The sequence below is a fragment of the Ammodytes marinus genome (genome assembly GCF_949987685.1).
Source record: "Ammodytes marinus genome assembly, chromosome: 16".
Lineage (NCBI taxonomy): Eukaryota > Metazoa > Chordata > Actinopteri > Uranoscopiformes > Ammodytidae > Ammodytes > Ammodytes marinus.
In genome coordinates this window covers 25,492,913-25,515,525 of record NC_137220.1, presented here as the reverse complement: position 1 = coordinate 25,515,525, position 22,613 = coordinate 25,492,913, and the positions used below count along the sequence as shown (strand labels likewise).

The window sequence follows — 22,613 nt, the reverse complement described above, 5'->3', positions numbered from 1 at the left end:
AATGAAACCATACCGAGGAGAAGCAGAAAAGCAAAGAGACTCAGAGGCGAGCCAATTAACAATATATACATCATGCATCCTCCAACAAGCCTTCCTGTCCCTCTTCATAATTCATCTACCTCATGATACCTAATATAAAAAATAACACATTTATCAGGATATGTAGCTGCTCTGATGTTTAGTTTCTTAGTATCTTCGTAAATTGTAATCCTTCTTCACTGCAACACTTTCCTTGCAAATTAAACAGACACATTTCCCCTCAGAGCCGGCCCAAGCCGGGAGATTTTTTTTAACTTTTTAAAGTGAAATGTATGAATCTGGTAGCCTGGAAATCCAGACCCTGATATCTTGAACGATAGAGGGTCTGGCCATGATCAATAGTAATTTCCAACTCAAGGGGCGGCTCCTACTCGTGCATTTCAAATTCCACTGCACGCAGTTGGATACCACTACAACCAATCAGAGCGATGCCCAAAGTGACGTATTAAGCCCCGTTCGTTTAGCGAACATCTGTTAAACTGTTAAATTAAACTTTTGCCGTGGTCGGTCGGCAAAACGGAACATGCCACTTACTTGCTAATGAAAGATTTGAGTGCCGTCTTCCAAATCGTAAAGGGTCGAGGCCAAAGCAGTCTCAAACTCACACAACATATCTGCAGCCATCTTTGATGTTTACTATCACGGCTTCGACGTTGCATGCATGTTACTGTCGTCATCCGGTTACGTCCGCCCCAGAGCACCATACAAAGGGCTCTGGCGCGCCCATATTAGATAGAACCAATTGAAACGTGAGTCGGGTTTTCTCGACTTTTTGAAAAAGCTTAAATGGAGAGTGTCCAGACCAACAGGCGCAGCAAATTTAATTTGCCAGCGCCTAGTGGCAGGTCTGGGAATGCCAGGCTATGAATCTGGTGCACTTTGAGAGGAAAATTAAGAGGCTTAATCTGAAGAATTTATGAAAAAATAATTTGGAGACACTGTGTCAGATGAGTTAGAAGCTATTGAAGAAGGACACATGGATTTTCCCCCCCAACAAAAAAAAATTAAAAATTAAAAGGGCCATATTGCATTATTTTTTTTAATCGGCCGCGGGCCAATAAAAAGCAGCCCGTGGGCCGTAGTTTGGAGACCCCTGCTCTAGGGATATAGCAAGGTTGGTCTAGTAGTTGGCTCACCTCTTTAAATGTAAACCGAAATATCCAAATTTATTGGATGGACTGCCATGACATATTGATTAGGCATTCAATTCATACTATAAAAACAGGAGTTTTCTCTAGCACCACCAGCGGCTCACTGTTTACAGTAATGCTGTGATATTCTTGATCCCCTCAGGATGAATTGTAATATAATATTAGTGGTCCATTTGAACCTTTCATCCAGCACAATTGTTTTATTTGTTTTTCCGAATACCTGCTAAACTAATTCCTATAAAACTCAGCTATACCTTCAGTATTCAGTATTATATATTGCCTTTTAGACTCTACTTCTCAGCATGCTTGTCATTCAGTCAGTTCAAGCAGAAAATCAGCCTTGGACCACGTGAACCTCTCTGATTTGACATGCTCGAAAAAACCTTGACCGTAGTGAAAGTTCCTACTGAAATATTTCAAGTTCCACCAATAAGCTAGTGCTGGATTGGATAAATTGTACCCTTTTAGAATGAACTGATTTGCGTTATCTTACATTGATTCGGTGGAGGAAGTCAGTTATAACAGACGGCATGTTGCAGCCCAGAACTGATGAAACCCCACAACACTGCCTTCCTACTCCAATGATTGACTTAAAGCGTTCACTGTTCCTGATTGCACCTAGCATACTAATTTACAGTATCTCACCCTGTGTGTAGTCTGCATTGTACACAAGAACTGTATCTGAATAATATACCTTTGAAGCATTACTCTAGGATAGGAATGGAGTATTACTACAGTGGATGGGCTTGAGTTCAACATTGAACAATGCCTTAAAAGAAACTGTGCCTAACATATCAGATGAATGCTGGAGTGAGGTACGTATGTTTCTTTATTCATGTTAGCAGGCTCTATGGAATGGCAATGTCATTCCACCATATTGTCCAGACGCAAATATCTCGACAGCTTCCTTGATGGATTTCTATTCAGTTTTGAGCAGACAATAGTGCTCCCTACAGGATAAATCCTATTGCCATCACCTATTGTGCCACCATGATGTTGACATTCGTGGTTTTTGAGTCGAGTTTTTTTTTTTGATCGGAAGATGAATAAAAATTATATGGAAAACATTGAACCTTAAAAGTACTGGAGGCGCAGAATATATATATATATAGCTCTGTTATTACAGAGCAATATATATATTGCTCTGTAATAACAGGTATCCCCTCATTCTCCCATGTACATGACCCTCTAATCCCTGTGTGTCACAGTTGCACCAGAGGTTTCCTCGCTATTGGACTTTACAAATGTAAAATCAAGTTTCCATTTGAGCACAGCAGGAATGTTTCACTCATAGCAGACGGCCCCAGATTTCACTGCCTCTGATGTTATTTTTGGGTTTACTTAGTATGTATGTGCGGGTGGGGGCTATGAATCAGGCAATTGAAAAAGTATCTGATGTTAAGATAAGTTGAAGTGGTATTTAGGCACCATGCTCCTGCATTTAAGAGCACTTTTGTTTTTGCCCATATCACTTCAGGGGCTCAGTAGGGATGTGACACGCTTCTTCAGTCGGAGCTGCAGCGTCAAGAGACACAAACTCAGAGTTGGTTCCCTCAAACCTACCAGGTCAGTCTCACTGGGTCTGTTGCCGCAGTTGTGCTGAACCTGCTTCGTGAAACTGAAAGCCCATAGTTCCCACTAACTCTGAGCGAACAAACTCTGAATGGCCTCAAAACCCGCTTCCTGAAACAGGCCTCAGTAGGGCTTTAAAACCCAGTCTGTGAATGCTTTACATGGAGAATGCTTTACTTTTTAGGAAATATCACTCAAAGGAATTTATTCATTTAATGTCCATGGAGGCAAAATATGTCTGTTTGAGACTCTATCTTACTTATCGCTCTCAGATTGTTGAGTGTCTCTGTCATACCTCCTTAAATTGAAGCTGCAAACATTGATTTCGGCCCTGACCCGTGACCCCCATAATGCCCAGCCAATTGTCCAACGTAGACACACTGCTGAAGTGTCCGGTTACACTGTAAGACTTAGCCCTCACTGTGTGGTCAATAGCACTAATAACAGTTTAGCGGCTAAATGGACTGAAAATGTGTTAGTCACTTCTCATCTTAGCTGAGCCCACAGTCGAAGCTAGGGACCAAGAAGAGAGGGGGATGCTATTTCATTTTGATGACCTTTCCAGGAAGATGAGGCTATTGTGAAAACACACTGGGAAAGAAAATATGTACAGTACATCTGAGAAACAAACAAGGATATTATTAGTATGGTTTGGGATTATTTTAAGTGGTAAAAAGAAAGTGTGTGTGTGTGTGTGTGTGTGTGTGTGTGTGTGTGTGTGTGTGTGTGTGTGTGTGTGTGTGTGTGTGTGTGTGTGTGTGTGTGTGTGTGTGTGTGTGTGTGTGTGTGTGTGTGTGTGTGTGTGTGTGTGTGTGTGTGTGTGTGTGTGTGTGTGTGTGTGTGTTAAACCAGATATTTTTCGAAAAACTAGCCTATCTTTATTCTTAGCACATTAAGGTTGTATCCGTAAAATGTCAACTGTGACAAGGTGTGTGTTTTCTTTTTCCCTTCATTTATAAAATGAAATAGAACGTTTTGATATAAAGTAATGATAAAGAAAAGTAATTACAAACCAACTCTATTTACAACTTACATCAAATACAATAATATATACTGGTGACATTTGTAGCCATCATTCGTTTACCTACAATATAAAAAGTGAATGTTAGCTCATCTGTGTTTTGTGTCAGCGTGCCACAGTGTGGACATTCAAACAGATCCATGCCGTTGAACTCAATGTTTGATCATATTGGAGGTGCTTCCTCTGCTGGTGTTGCATTTTACTGTGTTGATGTGACATCTGGTCTGTATTGCAGGTCTTGGCAGATAAGTACAACTGTTATGGACTGTAACATGTTAATAATAATAATAATACATTTATTTTATATGGCGCCTTTCAAGGCACTCAAGGTCGCCTAACATGCATAAAACAATTGAGGCAAAAACACAATTAAAGGTCACATATTATGCTAAATGCACTTTTTAAATGTGTTCTAACATATCCATGGGTCCACGGTGTGCCTAGAGACTGCCAAAATATTTTAAAAAATAACACTCTCCTTTTCTCACTCTCCCCCTTTCTGAAACCCCCACCCCTCCCCCACCCAATATACTCCAGTCAGAATTTTCCCGTTTTCTGACCTCACAAACTGGAAAGCCAGAAGCTTCCACTGTGCAGCCCACACCCCTATTTCTTATTGGTCCACAGCCCTGACAGACAGAGGGCGAGGCGTATCTGGCTTTGCTTCTGGACAGGGGGCGGGGGGAGCTCAAAGATTGTATATTTACGAGGGGAGCTGCAGCTCTTTTTAAAAAAATAGGCCATTGTGAGATTAGCTGAACATCAGTATAGTACAATAAATTATCTGAAAGTTTTATTCAGCAAACAATTAAAGAAAAACGTATTAGGGACCACTAAGATCAGATAATATGGTGTATAATAGTACCGAAAAGTGTATAATATGGGAGCTTTAAAACAAGTTTAAAAAGCACAGAGCTTGCAGCAGATTTTCAGTCCATGGGTGAGTATGCCTGCCTAAATAAATATGTTTTGAGGTGGGATTTGAAGGTGAGAGGTGAGTCCATATTTCTGATGTCCGGGGGATGTTCACTTGGATGAAGTATGCAAATGTTAGAAACCTATACACAGACTCTCTAAATGCCTGTGTTTTGTAAAAATCCACAGTTCTAGGGAAATTTGAGATTTCTTGTTACCCAACCCTTTCTCTCCATCAATAGATTATTATTGACAGATGGCACTCTGTCTCGCTATAGCGCTAAATCACTAAGTGTGACACTGGTGCGGTTTCATATCAATTCCATTCAGTCACACATTCTGCGACACATTTACTGGCTGTCAATGAACACAGACAGACAGACAGACAGACAGACAGACAGACAGACAGACAGACAGACAGACAGACAGACAAGACGGACAGACACCTATGCAAAACATTATACAAATTAACTCTGATTACAATGCCGAAAGGATTGTGGCAACTATAAATGAACCAGGAAAGATTCAGGCATGCAGCTTTTGTTTTGCATTTCTGTGTGTCTCTTCTGACTGTTACCACACATTGTGCACTGCCTCTCCCAAATCACTGCCGGCAAATAATGTTCATGAACACTGGCACTGTCTCCTGACTAGTCAACATGTTCAGTGGGTACAGTTATACAGTCTTTGAAAAATAATCTATAAAGTGGTAAACATGATAAGCTTATGAAGAAAATATTAATTATACCCGTTTCAAACTATCCAACAGTATAAAATAGGTCAAATGTCTTCACTCCATTAACAACCATGAAATGATGCCTGCACACGTCAATGCTGAAGACGCGTCTCAGACATACACAGCATGCATTGCATACACAGACGGACTCATTCAGGCTGATTGAGCCATCATCCTCTGGACCCTTGGTTCATGAGCCTGTCCATTCTTCGCGGCAGCACTCTGAAATCAATGAATTCAGGAGAAACACGTTATAAATGCCTTTCCATCTTTGACGTGCGTGTGTGTGCGCACACACACGCGCGCGTGTGTGCGCGCGCGTGTGTGTGCGCGCGTGTGTGTGTGTGTTGGAGAGACATTTTAGAGTGCGTAATTACACTCTGCATTTTAAAGTGCCTGTTTAGTGGCTGAAAATCTCTTTGTTCAAAGGAACATGAGGTCGTCATCTTCAGACAGTGTGCCTCTGACAGTGACTCAAGTGGATGTCGTGGGTGTCGATGATCACGGAATTACTACAAAAACGACCAAACAAATCAGTTGCGTACTTTTCATTAAAATGTTGCCGAACAACAAGCGATTTAATTTTCCTTTTGTTCGATATAAAGTTGATAACATTTCTGTGTTTGCCTGTTGACAGTGTGCCAGTAGTCTATATAAATGTATGTTAGGCATTTAAATAGCTAAATATCTTAAGTACAGTAAGTTATCCATGTCTTACCACATTTTAACAAGGCATGCTGACTTGCAGACATATGAGCATTCTAGGCTTCTGACACTAAACTATCCGTGTTCCACTTCAAACCTTTAAACCTCAAACTGCTTATCTCTCCCCAGGGGACAATAGAAAATTGTATCCACTTAATGTAAGTCTTTTAGATCTCGGAAGAACTTAGAAAAGTTAAAGCCTGCAAGCCCCATTACATGAGCCTGTAAGGGGCTGTTGTGCACATTTTAGAGAGTGAGTGTTGAAAAGCAGACAGCGGGGAGAGAGGCACCTCTGGCATGTTCGAGGACGATAAAGGACCCATCATGAAAATCAAGCTGCGACTTGATGATTAAATTTTTTTGCTCTGAAAGCCTTCAGCTTCTCTTTGATACTTCCACTGCCATTGTGTGTCACTGACAGTCCATCGCCTCAGTTATGACGCCATTTTATGCCTCTGTCTTTAACTTGTTGTTTCCAACTGCTGTATGTGATAGATAGATAGATAGATAGATAGATAGATAGATAGATAGATCGATAGATAGATAGATAGATAGATCGAGTGAGCTAGGGGTAGAGGGATGGTTGACTGATTTTTCCATTATCCACATTGCCGCCTGCCAGCCAGTCTGCCTGTCCGTCTTCTCTGAGTGGGTGCAATTAAGGTGCCAAGCTTGATCATGCCATCAAGTGACACTAATGTTATTTCTGTTTGAAAAAAGGAATTGCATTTAGATGAAGTAGGAGCTGCAGTATAACATGAGGGAAGGAGGGGGTCCAAAAGAAGGCACTCCATACACTTGTGTTTACAATACATTAGGCTGTCTTTTCAGTATGTGTTTGTTTGTCTACTTCCACAATTAAGGATGAGCTGTTCTGTTTTCTGGAAACTAATATATCTGAGCTGTGTGTGTGTGTGTCTGTCTGTCTGTCTGTCTGTCTGTCTGTCTGTCTGTCTGTCTGTCTGAATGAGCTGTTCTGTTGTGTAGATGTATAACAAATGCGTATTAAAGTTATCAAGCATTCATATCCTCTTAATTGAAAGTGAAATTGTATGTGTGTACATGCACGTGTAAACTTGTGAGTGTGTGTGTTATTGTGTGGATGGAGGGGGGCACACTTCTGCCTAGGGAGTGGTTTGTAATTAATATAAAGCAGCTTTGCCACCTGCTGCCCTAATGTCACGAGGATCTGGAGAATCAAGCCCCGAGGAGCGGCATGAATATTTAACTATGGCATGAAAGAGGTGCCAAGCCAACTGTAAGAATACCTGGGCATGATGACATGATAGAAATGCTAAAGAAACACAAAGCTAAAGTGGGGAGAGATGGATGTTGTTCAACAGACAAACCTGTACTGAGAAACAGAAGATGAAAAGGATAGCAGGTGGATGGGGTGAGCAGTCCATTCTTAACCTTTATTTATACAGGTAAATCCCATTGAGACCGAAGTCTCTTTTGCAAGGGAGACCTGTTTTCCTTTCCCACGTTACCAATCACACACACATTCATACACCGATAGCAGGTTAACTATCGACATTCACACGAGGTAAGGTGGGTGAAGTGTCTTGCCCAAGGACACAACAACTATGACACAAGTGGCAGGGCGGGGATCGAACCTCCAACCTTTGATCATTGGCCAACCCGCTCTACCAACTGAGCCACAGTCGCCCCATTGAATCGGGGCACGTGATTTTTTTTTTTTCATGAAGTAGCTAAAGCAGATAATGTGTGGCCATTTGCAATTTTCTGCATTGACTTATCTTTTATATCCAAGTTTTGAGGTAACAACACCAACTCACAAATGGATTTCACGACGCACTATTGTAAAAGTTAATAACTAGATAATAAAAGATATGTACTCTGTAGAGAAAATCTCTCAAAACATTTCATCAGCTTCCAAAAATAAACAACCAATTACCACAACACTAGGAGTGCAATATACCTTTTTATTTTCACATACAGAACAGAACTATGCAGATTTGTTCTTTTTTTGTTTTTAAAGGTACCATATGGAATTGTATTATGTTTACGTTCAGTGTTCCTCACAATGTCACTTGTGTTTACGAGACAAACATAATGAGGGCCCACTGGTAAAAATGACGCTTTGTGGTAGATTTGAATGGTCTTCATCAAGAGTGCTGAGCAGATAGACTCTAAAGGTTAACATCAGATCCCTAGATGGACGTGTGTTTGACTGGGTGTTGCACAGGCAATGAAACGATATGTCTATTTGCAGATATTAAGACACATGATACCCCACACACACAGATATAAACGGGTCCTGTAACTAGCAACTTCAGTGCCATTGCGGCCTCAGCCTGCTGCTACCATGAAATACTATGTCTGATGTCTGATGGAAATCTCCTGAAATAAACCTCTTCAAACACAATGATGATTGTCCTGGCCCCACCCTTTGTCTTGGTCGCAACGGGGGATTCGGCTACCACAGCTTCTTAGCTCTGTGGTCAATAACTACCTTGAACTCAATTAACTCCCAATGATCTGGGTATAATGAATGTAGGGTAATCAAAGTAAAGTCAATCCACAAACAGATTCCCTTGCTGCATGGAACAGGCCTCATGTCATGTCACATGTGATTGATGTAGACAGTCCTCTGTGGCCTGACTAGGAAGAAAGGATGTTAATTTAAACTGAGGTTTGTTTTTCTTGAATGCACTCCTCTTTGTTGTTTACAGTCAGTGTGGTTACATGGGACAACTAGATTGGATTAACTCATATACCGAACTTGCTACTCAAACGGACCGCGTCACTTGTCTGAGTATACATGGCCTTTCAAATATTCCATAAATGGCCAGAGCATGGCTGACTCCGCTACGCTAGGTGGCGCTGTGGCCCTCTCAAAGTGGTTATAGAGCCACGTCCGGTTCCTTTCCGGCAACAACACTACTATTTATTACGTGGTCTCCGTCCACTTCCTTGTGAAATCCCCGACAAGGAACTCTCGAGCAAGCGCAGAACTAGAACTCTGATATGAGATATGCGATCCTGTATACATGAAGGTAGAATGTAGACTATGAATGAGTGATCAAGGTGTTCTTAAACAACATCGCTTGTCCGTTAAAGTGCCGATTTGTGTGCGAAGTAGATCATATAAAGTTGCATTTTACCAGTCCTGTTGAGGTCTTATTTGTTTATTTACCCGGTTATGAGTCTGCATGTAACCGCACTAAGTGTTTCACTTTGGATTTGTGCAGCTACACACTATACATATCCTAATTAATTCCAATCTTAAGATTTATGGATCACTGTCACTATAAGTAATCCATTCAGGCAACTTAGCGTGGGTGCCATGTGTGTCAAGTTTTTCTGCAGGTTTTTTGCGTTTTATAGTTTCGAGAAAGCTGCGCAGAATGTCTGGAAATGTGCCTGGAAACTAATAAATCTGAGCTTTGTGTGTGTGTGTGTTACAGACTAATGCCCTGTATACTACGTGCTGTTTTCATGAATTCATGTCTGAGCGGCAGGTGAGGAAAAACAGAAATTTGAAGGACACACAATATGTGTGTTGGAGTTCAAGCCAACAGCTCGCCCCACAGCCTATTCTATCCTGGGATTCAGCCACAGCAACCATGTACTGTTGTGTTGCTGTTTGATTTGTATCACCCCAGTGTGTGAAAAGATCCTCGGGGAAGAGCTTCAGTGAGGTCAAGGCTCCCCCCACACACACACACACTATTCAACTGAATAATGGATCTGTGCTACAGCATCACACAATGCTGTGTGAGTGTGTGTTTACTGCCTCAGGACAGGTTTGGAGTACAGACGGTGTGTGTGTGTTGCTACAGGTACAACTGCAAACCAGTGACTAGTGAAACATGGACTTTTTTTAAAAGAGCAGAGGTATCAAGGTAAATCAGTGGCCTTGCCTTTTTCGAAGACACCCCCAGGTGTTCTAACTGGATATTGTGCTTGCATGAAACCATATCATCCATCGTTTTTGTGTTGCTGGATGATGTTGCAATGGAAAATTAAGATCTAGGACTTTTTCTTTTACCAGACCCCTTTGGTATAGCGGGGAAATGACTGAGGAAGCCTGCGGTTCTGCAGCAGTGCAGTTGCCATTGTGGAAGGGCTCACTGCTCTTTCAATTAATCTCTGTTTTCAACTTCACGAGGACCCAACTGAGCAAGTCAATGGCTGGACAGTTCTGTCTATTACACTGACAGCCCAGTCCGGAAAGCTTTGGGGAAATAGACTTGTTCAGTCAGAGTTGAGACTAAACCTTTCTTCTTAGCCCTGCATATCCTCCCAGAATCAATTAACATTCAGTTATATTGGGTATAATTAAGTAATAAAGTATAGCTATTTCTTAAGTGTGCCAGTTTCATTTAATTTATTTCCCCAGGCTATTCAACACAATTAGCATACAGGCCATTTTCACCAGTCAAACTCATTGTTACCACATGAGCTACAGTTAGCAAATGTAGCCCATCTATATAACGGAATCCCATAGTGTCTATAGTGTGATTATTGTGCTATCCGAGTCTCCATGAGGTCACCCAGGTACCCAGGACACCCAGAGTCCAGGATCTAGAGAATTGGAGTTGGAGGCGTTACTAATACCTCTTCTTATATGCTATATTGTATATTGAACAAGGGATGTTTTACCACCAATTAAGGAAACAGTCACATACATCACAGAGGTGGAAGTTTATGGAAGTTGTCAACATATACATACAGTGGCTCGATAAAGTATTCATCCCCCTTGAACTTTTCCACATTTTTTGCACCAGATAAATAGGTTTAATAATGCTGTGAAAACGGCCTATTTAACATGGGAGTCAGTGAGAAATTGGTTATTTTGTTACCACCTCGTAGTGGCCACTCGATGAACTGAATTTTTTTTCACTTCCGCATTGGATGCTGGTAGAACTCGCTGTGGTTAGGGCTTGGTTTTATCCTGCACAGTCCACAGCCTCAGTGCTCATTACATCTGTGTTCTTTCCTGGGTGATTTCAGGATATTCACTCTTAACAAATCCACAATAATTGTTGGAGCAATCAAGGTTGACTAAGCCCCCGGAATCCTTACCACAGTGATTAGCCTCTTTTTCTAGGTCACTAAATATTTATGAATTTCATTTCATTTTTTATTTATTTTTTTGCCATCAACAACAAGAACAGTGAGGGAGCCCATTGAGACTCTGATTCCTATCAGAGCACGCTTACAAACTAGCTTGCAGCTCAACCTGCCCATACATATATTTATGAGATTCTCCCTTTGCGACTCTCAAGGTGGTATATCAATTGAACACGTCAACAAAGACCGTATCTATTTCTGAGTGCTCCTCTGGCAGTGTTTTTGAGTGTTGACGTTATGTCATCCATATTGGCCTACCTGGAGGCCTACATGTGGGTCACTGAAGAACATCTTGGCACCTCTTGTCTATGGCAGTGAGTGTTCACAGAACATGGGATGTATGAGACAGATGTGTTGATTGTCCAGGAAATATAGAATATCAAAAGTTGTTATACTATATGTGAATCTTACTGACATTGGTGATCACCTGACTTTTCCATAAGTTTGTAGTTTTTTGTTGATATATCTCAACAACTATTGTATTGACTGCTATGAAATTTGGTACAGATCCCCATAGGGTTAGGGTTAGACTAATCAGATAGTGCCACTAACAGGTCCAAGTTTTCTATTGTGAATTATTTTAAGATTGAGCAGATGGATTGGCCTAAAATCTTTTTTTCCTTTTGTTTTAAGTCATGTTCAGGTTCAAATCTGGGGGTTTGAGTCAAATGTCTCAACGACTATTGGATGGATGCTAAGAGATTTCATGTTCTCCCTCAGGATGGTCAACACATTGGTTTATGACCAAATGCAAACCTAATGACATTCCGATCAGCCTCAGCATGACTAGTTTGCAAATGTTCAAATCAAATCAAATCAGTTTTATTTGTATAGCCCAAAATCACAAATACATTTGTCTCAGTGGGCTTTACATTTCATACAATATGATACAGTATGATACAATATGACACCCTGCCCTTACACCCTTAGCTCGGCTGAGAAAAAACTCCCAGTAAAAACCCTTTACCGGGATTTAAAAAATTGAAGAAATCTCAGGGAGAGTCGACAAAGTAAGGGATCCCTCTCCTGCAATAGATGTCATAAGTAGAGAAAACCACGAAGGAATTTGATAATTGACCAGGTGATTACATTGTAATACTAAAGTTAAACATATTGTGAACTCTGTACACATTTAGCAAGCATTGTCATTGTGAGCATGTGAACATTCTGATGTTAGCATTCCGTTCAAATCAGTTACAGCCCTTTAATTTCCTCTCAAAAACAGGAGAAGCTGTAGAATGTAGCTTTGGCCGTATAGAGCAGGGGCCGGTTTCCCGATAACGTCATCTCTTAGCGTGCTACGAAGACTCCTACGTTATGACTTACCAAAGTTGTTTACCTCTGTAGTCGTGGTTCCCGAACGGTCTCTTAGGAGTCTTCTTAAGAAACAGTCCCTACGTGGCTCGTACACGGCGCTGTCCAGTGCTGAAATCGATGGCTCAGAGTTCGATTTTCCATTTCCTGCTTATTTCATGCAAAGCTGCATGACAAGTCTTTGCGAATAAAAGATTACTAGAAATCCTTCTAAGCCGAAACATTTATTTAACACCTCTTGCTTTATAATCTAAGTATCTTTAAAAACAATAATCACGTTTCGTGGTGGGTCAGTAAGGAAACTGAAAGTAGAATATCGCCAATGGCCTATATCAATAAAAACAGACGGCCCAAACAGCGTCCAAATGAGCTACAATCCTAAATACAATAAACAGTAACATGGCACACTTATTTTAAGGTAAGCTTTAATTGATTATTCATTAATTTTTTCACACGTTTACATGTTTTGAGGCGGAGAATCCGACGCACACTGCGGAGCTGTCAGCTGAGCCGGCTCAGCTGACAGCTCCGCAGTGTGTGGAACACAATGCGATGGTTCTAGTGTTAACCTTGGTCGAACGTATTACCATAGCCTATAGGCCTACTGATTTAAAAAAGGTAGCCTAGGCTATAGAAAAATATAGAAACAGCGGAGGAGATTAAGATTGTTTCCAGCAATTATTTTCTTCATGAATGACTTGTGGCAGTTCCATGCGCAACAGGGATGTCACTCGTGTCCGTTTTACGCATGGTGCTTACGGAAGGAAATGTGGGGGTCTGTAGTAGCCAAGCCTATCTCTGGCGATGCCACAGCGATCGCAGGGACTTCACTTGTCATTAAACTTATAAATCTGACTGTATTTCATATCAAAGGGACACAGCGATGACTGTATTAAATATCAAACTGATAAAAACGATCCGACTGTAGGCTGTAGTGTATCACGTATAAAGTAGCCTATTTTCATATTGACGGACATCGCATCCAATCAGTTAATGCTGATTGTCAAGTCAGTTAGATGACTATGTAGGCTACTTATAGTTTGAACACTTTGTGAATCAGAGTGAATGGTATTCTGCTAACATATATAGCTTACTTTAAATGTGATATGTACGCTATATACAGTTATCGTTTTTAACAGTTTGTTATTTAATACAGTCATCGCTGTGTCCGTTTGATATGAAATACAGTCAGATTTATTAGTTAAATGACACAAATGAGAGCTGAAACATCCCTACGGTAGAGCTAAGAAGGCTCTGCGGGCGCTCCAGACCAACCTTACCAACGTAGGACGTACGAAAGAGATTCGTAGCAAAGAACGTTTCGGGAAACAGGCGAAATGTTAAGTAGGAACTCTACGTAGGGGTTACGAATGACGTAGCGTTAAGAAGGCTCTACGAAGGCTTTGGGAAACCGGCCCCAGATCAATAAGATGTAATGATCCTGCAGTTCTTGGAACGGGAGTGATGTTGGTCGATGAGTTGAAGGGCAAAGGGCACACTGCAGGTCCCACACCTCAACACTGATTCATCTGTCCGGCTCGACTTTTTGTCAGAGGTCAGGTTTGCAAATGAGCTACTGGGCCAAGGCACTGCAAAATGTTTTGTAATGTGTAGTGATTAGCAAATCGTTTGTCAAATGAACAAAAATATAGTTCTGTTCTGACATCTGATACTATGAAAGAGCCCAAAGTGAACAAAGACTTCTACACTTGGTAGACTATGCTGGTGCTATTTGACTGAGCTAGATGTTTGCTATGTTGTGCAGCAGATTCAAAGCCGAGATGAGAGAAAAGGAGACACAGTCGGAGGTGGGGAGAGCAGAGGGGATTAACCTCAGGATTCATCAAAAGAGTCCAAAGTGTGGTGGAGACATGCAATATTGATGAAGAGAGGAGAAGGGAGAGTGTGGCTTGCTGATAGGAAGTGGAAGAGATGGTTCAGACAGGTTTATGAGGAAGCTGAAAAAGGGTTCTGCAACTTGGAAAAACATGTTTACATTTAGGCACTGTCACTTATGATTTATTTCTTCTCATTTCCAGAATAAAGTCCTGAGCATTGATGGAGTCAAGGTGAAGCTCCAGGTAAGAACCTTACTTTATACTGACAGCCATAAAATAACAGCTTTCATAGCGTAACGTATTGATGTCTTCAAGAGATGCTGTCAACCAAAAGAAAATCAGTCTCTAATCTCCTCTCAGATCCTGTTTTCCAACTCCACCTAACTCCACGATAAAAAAAACATTTTAGCTTTAGCCGTGTCTGCTGTTTACTTCAATCAGCTGCTGTGTCTAATTGTACAAGATGAATGAGAGATCCGTCTGTGGTGTTATTGGATGAGGACGTGGTGTGATCTTCATTCAAATACCCCCTTAAAAAAGAGAACTATTTTTCTATACATCTCCATGAGTACTTTCTACTGGGGCTTTCACTTTTCTTACCTGCTCCACACTTTGCCCAGTGCCCATACTGTGAACAACTCAGCACTGTTGGATATGTGATATTTCTGTCATACAGGGGAAGGTAATTATCCCTAATGATCTTCATAAGGGGGCTGACGGATGGAGTGGGCCTTTTGCTCTGGAACATATTCATTCTGGCCCATAATTGGCTCAAAAGTCTGTTTGCAGAGCTATTTATTTCTGCCTGTAATTGCTGTTCTTCAAAACCACCACATGGATTCTGGGAGGGACGGTTGCCCCCATGGGGCGATCAGGAGGCACAGCTGGCACCAGGCTGACTTGGCTCAGAAAGAGAGAGAAGAAGAAGATAGTCCAGAATGAATCATTTTAAGAGAATATCTTAGAAATTCATGGGAATGATGTTGATGCAAAAAGTGGGAGTTTCAGTGGAAAGAGAAGAAAATGGAAGTGTCATTGGAGCTCAATTGTGTTGACAGAATGAGCTGCCTAATGGGGGAAAAGAATGATTTCATTAACCGTATTCCACTGAGGTTGGACAATGGGACAAATGGAATCGACCGCCGCTGATTAATGTACAAGGCCTCAATCAATATATTGTTTTATATTACAGTGCATCCAATTAACATGTGTAATGTAAAAGGGGCTGCATGTAATGATAAACCAGCAGAGAATCATTACCTGAGCTCGCTGCTCTACAAGTGTGGAGTTCTAAAGGCTTATTAAACGGATCGAAATTCTACCACTATCCAGTGATTAACCTCCCTCTCTTATTCTCTGCAGATCTGGGACACAGCTGGACAAGAGCGGTTCCGCAGTGTCACCCATGCCTACTACCGCGACGCCAACGGTGACATACTAACACACACACACACACACACACACACACACACACACACACACACACACACACACACACACACACACACACACACACACACACACACACACTCATAACTGTTGTGTATTGATTTGGGATTGCTTTTTAACTCTGAGGGAAATCAACAGCAATAGGTTTTATCCAGTGTCCTAATATGCAGATGATGGCCTCATTAAGCAGCAGTTTTAGTTTTACAATTTGGAGTTTGTTTTTTACCACCTGATGCATGGAGTACAGCGTGTTTCATGGCAGTTGTGAAGGAAGCTCTAATCATAAGTATTTCTCTTATATACACTGAAAACTATTTCCGTGCACATATGTTTGACAACGAAATTGAGTTATTTTCTTTTTTTTATTCTTGTATAGACCGTATTTTTGATATGGTATGAAAATATATTTTTTTATACCAGTTATGATTCAAAGCCGTGTCAGTGTGAAGGTGTGGAGAGGAGACCGTTTTCTTCCTCTGCGCAGTTTTGTCAGGTGCTGAGGTTTTGTAGCTGTTCTCCAAGGATTGAAGGAAAACACACTCAGGATTCATGGGACTCTTTGATGATCTGTAGTGTGTGTGTGTGTGTGTGTGTGTGTGTGTGTGTGTGTGTGTGTGTGTGTGTGTGTGTGTGTGTGTGTGTGTGTGTGTGTGTGTGTGTGTGTGTGTGTGTGTGTGTGTGTGTGTGTGTGTGTGTGTGTGTGTGTGTGTGTGTGTGTGTGTGTGTGTGTGTGTGTGTGTGTGTGTGTGTGTGTGTGTGTGTGTGTGTGTGTGTGTGTGTGTGTGTGTGTTGACTTTTTATTCATCATGATGTCCCTGTATAGCCTGTCATGAGATTTCACTTAGAAAGCTGGGTAACGCTTTATATTAAGGTCCTTGTAACAAGCATTAATGAATATGTCATAAGGCCCTTAAAGGGGTAGTTCAGGATTTTAGACATAGGGCCTTATTCCCAAGTTAGCCTTGGTGTTCTTTATCAGTGGAGACAGTTTTCAACACATTTAATTCAGTCCTTCTAGTTGCAGAGTGCGCTCGTGCTAAGCTAGCGCACGGCATCGGGGGGATACCTAGCCTGCTACTAAAACAGTCTTACCCACTCCACAGTACACCCGAGGCCAATCAATTATAACGCTAGACTATCGATGTAAATGTCTGTGTTGATAGAATAATTTTAGAAATAAAACCAACCTCGCATCGCATGAATTATCGCATTTTGAGGGACTACTTTCTTAGCAGCAGCGGACTTTTACTTTGCTGTGTAACCGAATCACTACAGCAGAAAGTAAACAGAGCAGCGTGGGACAGAAACTGAAACTGCACTGCCACCAGTCTACCGTCATTCTGTCCCGGTTCTCTGCTGCAGCTCCAGCGGGGGCTGTCTCTACAGACGCTCTTTCTCTTTCTGCCCTTTGAGCATCCCTCTCAATTCTTCATCAGTGTATTCCGGCTCGTACAGTTACGGTTCGTTGGATACAACAAATTCCTCATAATCGTCTTCAAAAGCAGACACATTGGTAAGTCCTCCAAATGTGGCCATATCTTGTTTATTGCATAGGCTAATACAACTCCTTTGTGCACTGTACTCTGCGTCTGTAAGACAGCAGCAGGTAAACAAACTATTATAGAGCCTGTAACCTAGGTATTAGTCCGCCGCTGCCGCAGCCTACAAGGAATAAAGTCCCTCAAAATGCAATATGCGAGGTTGGTTTTATTTCTAAAATTATTCTATCAACACAGACATTTACATCGATAGTCTGGCGTTATAATTGATTGGCCTCGGGTGTACTGTGGAGTGGGTAAGACTGTTTTAGTAGCAGGCTAGGTATCCCCCCGATGCCGTGCGCTAGCTTAGCACGAGCGCACTCTGCAACTAGAAGGACTGAATTAAATGTGTTAAAAACTGTCTCCACTGATAAAGAACACCAAGGCTAATTTGGGAATAAGGCCCTATGTCTAAAATCCTGAACTACCCCTTTAATAGATTATTAACGTTAAGTTGTGTTTATAAGACTTTATATTAGTGTAAATAATAACATAATAAACAGGTTTATTGTGAGATTATAAGACTTTTATAAGCACTTAAAAGAAAATGGTTAACTATGTATTGCTCTCTAATAACATTAATAAAAGCATTATGAGTCTCTTATAGTTGTTAATAAAAACATTACAAACCCATTTATTGAGTCTTACCAATTGACCTGTCTGTCATCACCGGTGAATCAGGTTGGTTGATATAGGCATTAGTTTAAACAATTGGTGGCTATCAAAGCTAGTAAACAGGTCTAGGTGAATCCCCAGAGTGTACATTACATTTCCTTGACACACTCTGCTGAAGAACTGCTGAATGCTCCTTTTATTGGGGTACTTGATATTCACACAAGGATGCTGTTGTCTCCTATACTGTATGGTGAATGCATCCCCTCCTCGTTTGATTTATTTAATCTCTGGGCACTTATGGATCTCTGTTGTGATCAAACTGAAGTTTAACTGTCTGGATCTGTGCCTCTGTATAAGTTTCTTTGCAACTTTAGTAGGGACAAGGTATGTGTGTGCGTGACTTAGTCAGTATATAGATGATCTGTGGCTGAGATTTATTCTTATTATTCATACATGTCATGGTTTGGGCATTTAGCCTGCATAATTACAGCAGACTCCAGAGGGCTTTTTAGCAGGTCGAATTTCAGGCTTGACGCCTCGAGTTCATATCTTCCTCTGAGAAAACCACATCACACATCCTTGGAGTGTATAGCCTCAGACACTTCAGCGGCAGGGTTTTCAATTACTTTTCCATCACTGCCCTGAAGCATAAACCACAGGATAGAAGTTGCACTCCACAGAGCACGGTGTTACATCAGGGATCTCCACGCATCTTCAGAGGTGTGGACCTTTTTAAAATGCTGACCAACCTTCTCACCTGTCTGGGCCGTGAAAATGTGATTTAGGAAAATGCCTCTGGAATTTTTCGAATATGCAAAATAAATCTGATTACATTAAACTGTATTGGTGGCCCTTGACGGATTTCTACGAGTTGACAGGCTCGTTACCCTCTTCAGAACCTAGGCTAGGCTAGGGCAATACAACACTGAAAAGTACTCTGATCATCACCTGAATTTTTAAGGTGCAAAGTTTATAAATGTTACTGTTTAAAGTCATTAACTCTGACTTGGTCTGACCTGAACACACTTCTGTTTCAGCAACAAACTGTCAGCAAGCTTTTGGAGTCTCTGAAAAGTATAGCAACTGTGGTTTACCCGCATTCAGTACTTTGTTCAAACAAAAGCATGTACATTCTGCCTGCTCACCTTCTGTGCATAAACACTACAGACGGTCAGTATCTTTGTGCTCTGAATCTTTTTAACTTCTGTGTGGCACATTGTTCACCCAATCTGTTAGCAGGTAGATTTAAAGGTGCAATACAGAAACTAGTTCTAACAACAAAACAATGACACTGTAATGGTTAATCCTGTTCTCGTCTATTATCCCTAGAATTACTCTTTTACAGAATGGATTGACTGTTTTGACATCTTGGTTTTACTTGAAGTAAATATACAACTTACTTAACAGAACGTTAGTAAGTCCAGTAACGTGTTGCTGTATTTAGCAACACCAACGCACAATGCTGTGACAAGACTGCCAAGCCTGACAAAGCCTTAAGCGTTTTACAATAAATTATGCTAACTCGATGCCAAGAATCTTGCACCACCAAACGGCCACAAATCAAATTCTGCTGAGGGTCCCAAAAAGACTTGGACCAGTCGTGGGTTACTTTAACTGTTTAATGTTTTATTACTACTATAAATATTTGCAAGAAGGTGTATGTTGTTATAGCCAATGACGGTGACATTGTGACGCGCTTAATGATAAGCAGACCACACAGTTGGGAGTTCCTGCCAGCGCTATATTTAATGATGTTGAATCAGTTAACTCACACTTTGTTTGACATCGCACACACACATGAAGCTGAGGGTCTAGTCTAGTAGTATGATGAATGGAGCTAATTGTTGCTGCTGTAAATCTTCATAGGGCCGGAGCAGAGCTGCAGACAGAGACAGGCCAGTGAATTCAGAGAGAGAGGATCAGTGTGGGAGAGGAGGAGAGGATGGACACTGTAGCTGTGTCTCAGTTCAGGGGCCGCATCCTTCGAAGGACGCGGTCTATGAAGGCCACGCCGAACCGAAGGCCGAACGAGTGTTGTTAAATGAGACGGTCTCCGCAGGTCTCCGTATACGAGCATTTCCGGTTTGCGTAACAAGCCGTTACCTTGCGTGACGACTCGCCGCTCCTGTGCTGCCTAGCAACCCTGATTGCTGCCAACGGAGACAGCCTTGTCAACAGAGGAAAAAAGAAAAAGAAGTTGCCTACCAGACACAAAGAAAAAAAAAGTACAAGAAGAAAGAAGGACAAGAAAAACAAAAGAAAAGACAAGAAAAAAAGAAAGGAAGATAAAAGTTTAGATGATGGAGCAACATGTTGCTGTTTTGTTATTTTCTATTTTATTTTATTCCATCTCTTAAAAAAACGCAATGAATCTTGGGATACGTTGGGGCGTGAAGGATCCATCCGTTGGACCCTTCAAAACCGTGAAACGAAGGCTGCATTTCTCGGCCGCATATGAAGGAGCCTTCGAAATGGGACAAGCCTTGACGTGGCACTATGACGCAATCGGTCTTCAAATGGAGCCTTCGAACGCTGCGACCCCTGAATTGAGACACAGCATGTGAGTTAGGAGAGACTCTGGAAGAGGACAGACAGACAGGCGTGGGGAAGGAAGTATTTTTGTGAATATTATGCACTGTATCCCCTATGTGAGAACAAATTACAACTTTTCAAATGATGAGAACTAAATCACAGATGTGTTCTAATTGAATGTATGTGTGAGTGAGGCGGTGACTGAAGCGAGGAGAGACACTATACACAGTGGTGTAGTGGTGCCTGGAGAAGTGGGTATACTCTAAGTTGTACTGCGCGCGCATCCGCTTTTGCCGGTCCTATATTTCCCATAATTGCGCTGCCTCACACAGCCACTCGCGAGTAGTGGTCCAACACAGGCCTAATGCATGAATAGCCTATAAGATATAGAGAGCGTAGCTGGCAGAACGGCTATATGTTTAGCCTCCGTGTCCGCTCCATTTACAGCCATTAGTGCGAGTGGGGGGGGGGGGGGAGTTCACTGTCCTGACAGCTGACTGCCGCTACGGTCTGCCGGACCATCACTGTTTGCACAGTAGGCTAAATAGGGAGACTGAGGTGGGGACCCTGGACCTTCTAGGGGGGTCCGGGGGAATGCTCCCCCGGAAGAAAAAAATGCAACCTTTTAAAGTAAAATTCATCAATCTGGTGCACTTTGAGAAGAAAACTGCATGCAACCAGGCCCAGGGGCCCAAGGGCTCAGGGGGGCCCTAAGCCAGAGATACTGATAGTAACTTTACATGTCGCATTGTCAAAGAGCTCAGTCACTCATGTCAATAACAGCCTAGGTCCAAAAAGGAATAGGAAATAAATCATCATGGCCCCTAGCAGGGGAAAAATAGAAAAGCAAGTGCAAAACAAAAGCATTATTAGCTATGTCTTATGGGCTTCATGAGGGGCCTCTAAGGCCCCCACACACATACAGGAATAAGCTTTATACGTGTAAATTATATACTGTTCATAAAAAGTAGCTTTCCATCCTGTATCTGTTGCAATGGGCCCCTCCATCATATAACATGGATCTGCAGACCAATCTACTGAAATGTTTTTACAGTTGCAGAGTAAAGAGTGCTGCCAGTTTAAGAAAAATAATGTTCCTTCTGCAGCTCAAGATTTGATTTAAATCTAAATTTTCCTCTGAAAGTGCATCAGATTGATGCATTTTACTTTAAATCTCATAATCCGTCTATGAACCAACTGGTTTCCACAATCTTTTTTATTTTTGCGGGGAGCATGCACAAGCATTATTCATAGAAAAAAAAATGTGGGGGCCCCCCACAGGGTCTTGAAACGGGCCCCGAGATCGTTAAGACCGCCCCTGCACGCTTGCCGCCTTCTCTCTGCCCGCTCGCCTCTCTATTGAGAATGCATTAGTGGGCGAAACAAACGCCTCGGCCCGTGTGAAACGGCCTGAACTGCTGAACGAAGGAAATCAAATGAGGTTCTGGCATTTTCCCCAAAAAACGGGACAAATTGTGTCCCGGGAGAGATTTTTCTTTTCCCGGGACAGCTGGTGAAAAAAAGAGAACAATTTCGGGGAAAACGGGACGGGTGGCAACAAGTCCCGCAGTCGCGGCCGTTAGAAGTGGGTATACGCAATGTCGCCTGAAAAATAAGTGGGTATACGCCGTATACCTGCGTATACCCCCCACTACACCACTGACTATACACACTCGTCATAGAGGTTTTCTCAAATTCCTATTGCTGCCATTCCGTCTTTGTTTGTATCTTTTTCTCTTCAATGTTCTTCCAATTTTTAGTGATACGCGTTTAACTTTCCCTTCTTATTGCTTTCCATTCCACCTTGTTCTTTCTCTTCTCATCAAGTCTTGCTCTGTTCTGTGCTGGCAATCTCTTCACCTCTCCTCCTTCAAACATTCATTTCACTGTTCCATTTGCCAATGCGCCAAAGAAAAAAAAGAAAAAGAGAAGTTATGTGTGTTTTACACCTGTATATTTCTGATTTGGTTAACTTATTTCCCTAACAACAATTGAGGCTGACCTTTGCAATATAGGGGACTAGTATTTTTTGAAAAGATGTTTAATACAGCTGTCAGAAGGTGTGCATGATGATGATTATGCACA

At 41.8% G+C, this 22,613-nt stretch overlaps 1 protein-coding gene across 1 annotated transcript in view; it reads left to right on the top strand.

Moving 5' to 3' along the window:
- LOC307263099 (ras-related protein Rab-26-like) overlaps positions 1–22,613 on the top strand; it is a gene marked incomplete at both ends in the record, with an annotated part of 52,430 nt that overhangs the window by 7,326 nt on the left and 22,491 nt on the right. Inside the window, 2 exons of the mRNA XM_080044153.1 lie at positions 14,593–14,634; positions 15,754–15,820. Of these exons, the coding sequence (XP_079900279.1) occupies positions 14,593–14,634; positions 15,754–15,820 (109 nt within the window). The remainder of the gene's footprint in view (positions 1–14,592; positions 14,635–15,753; positions 15,821–22,613) is intronic.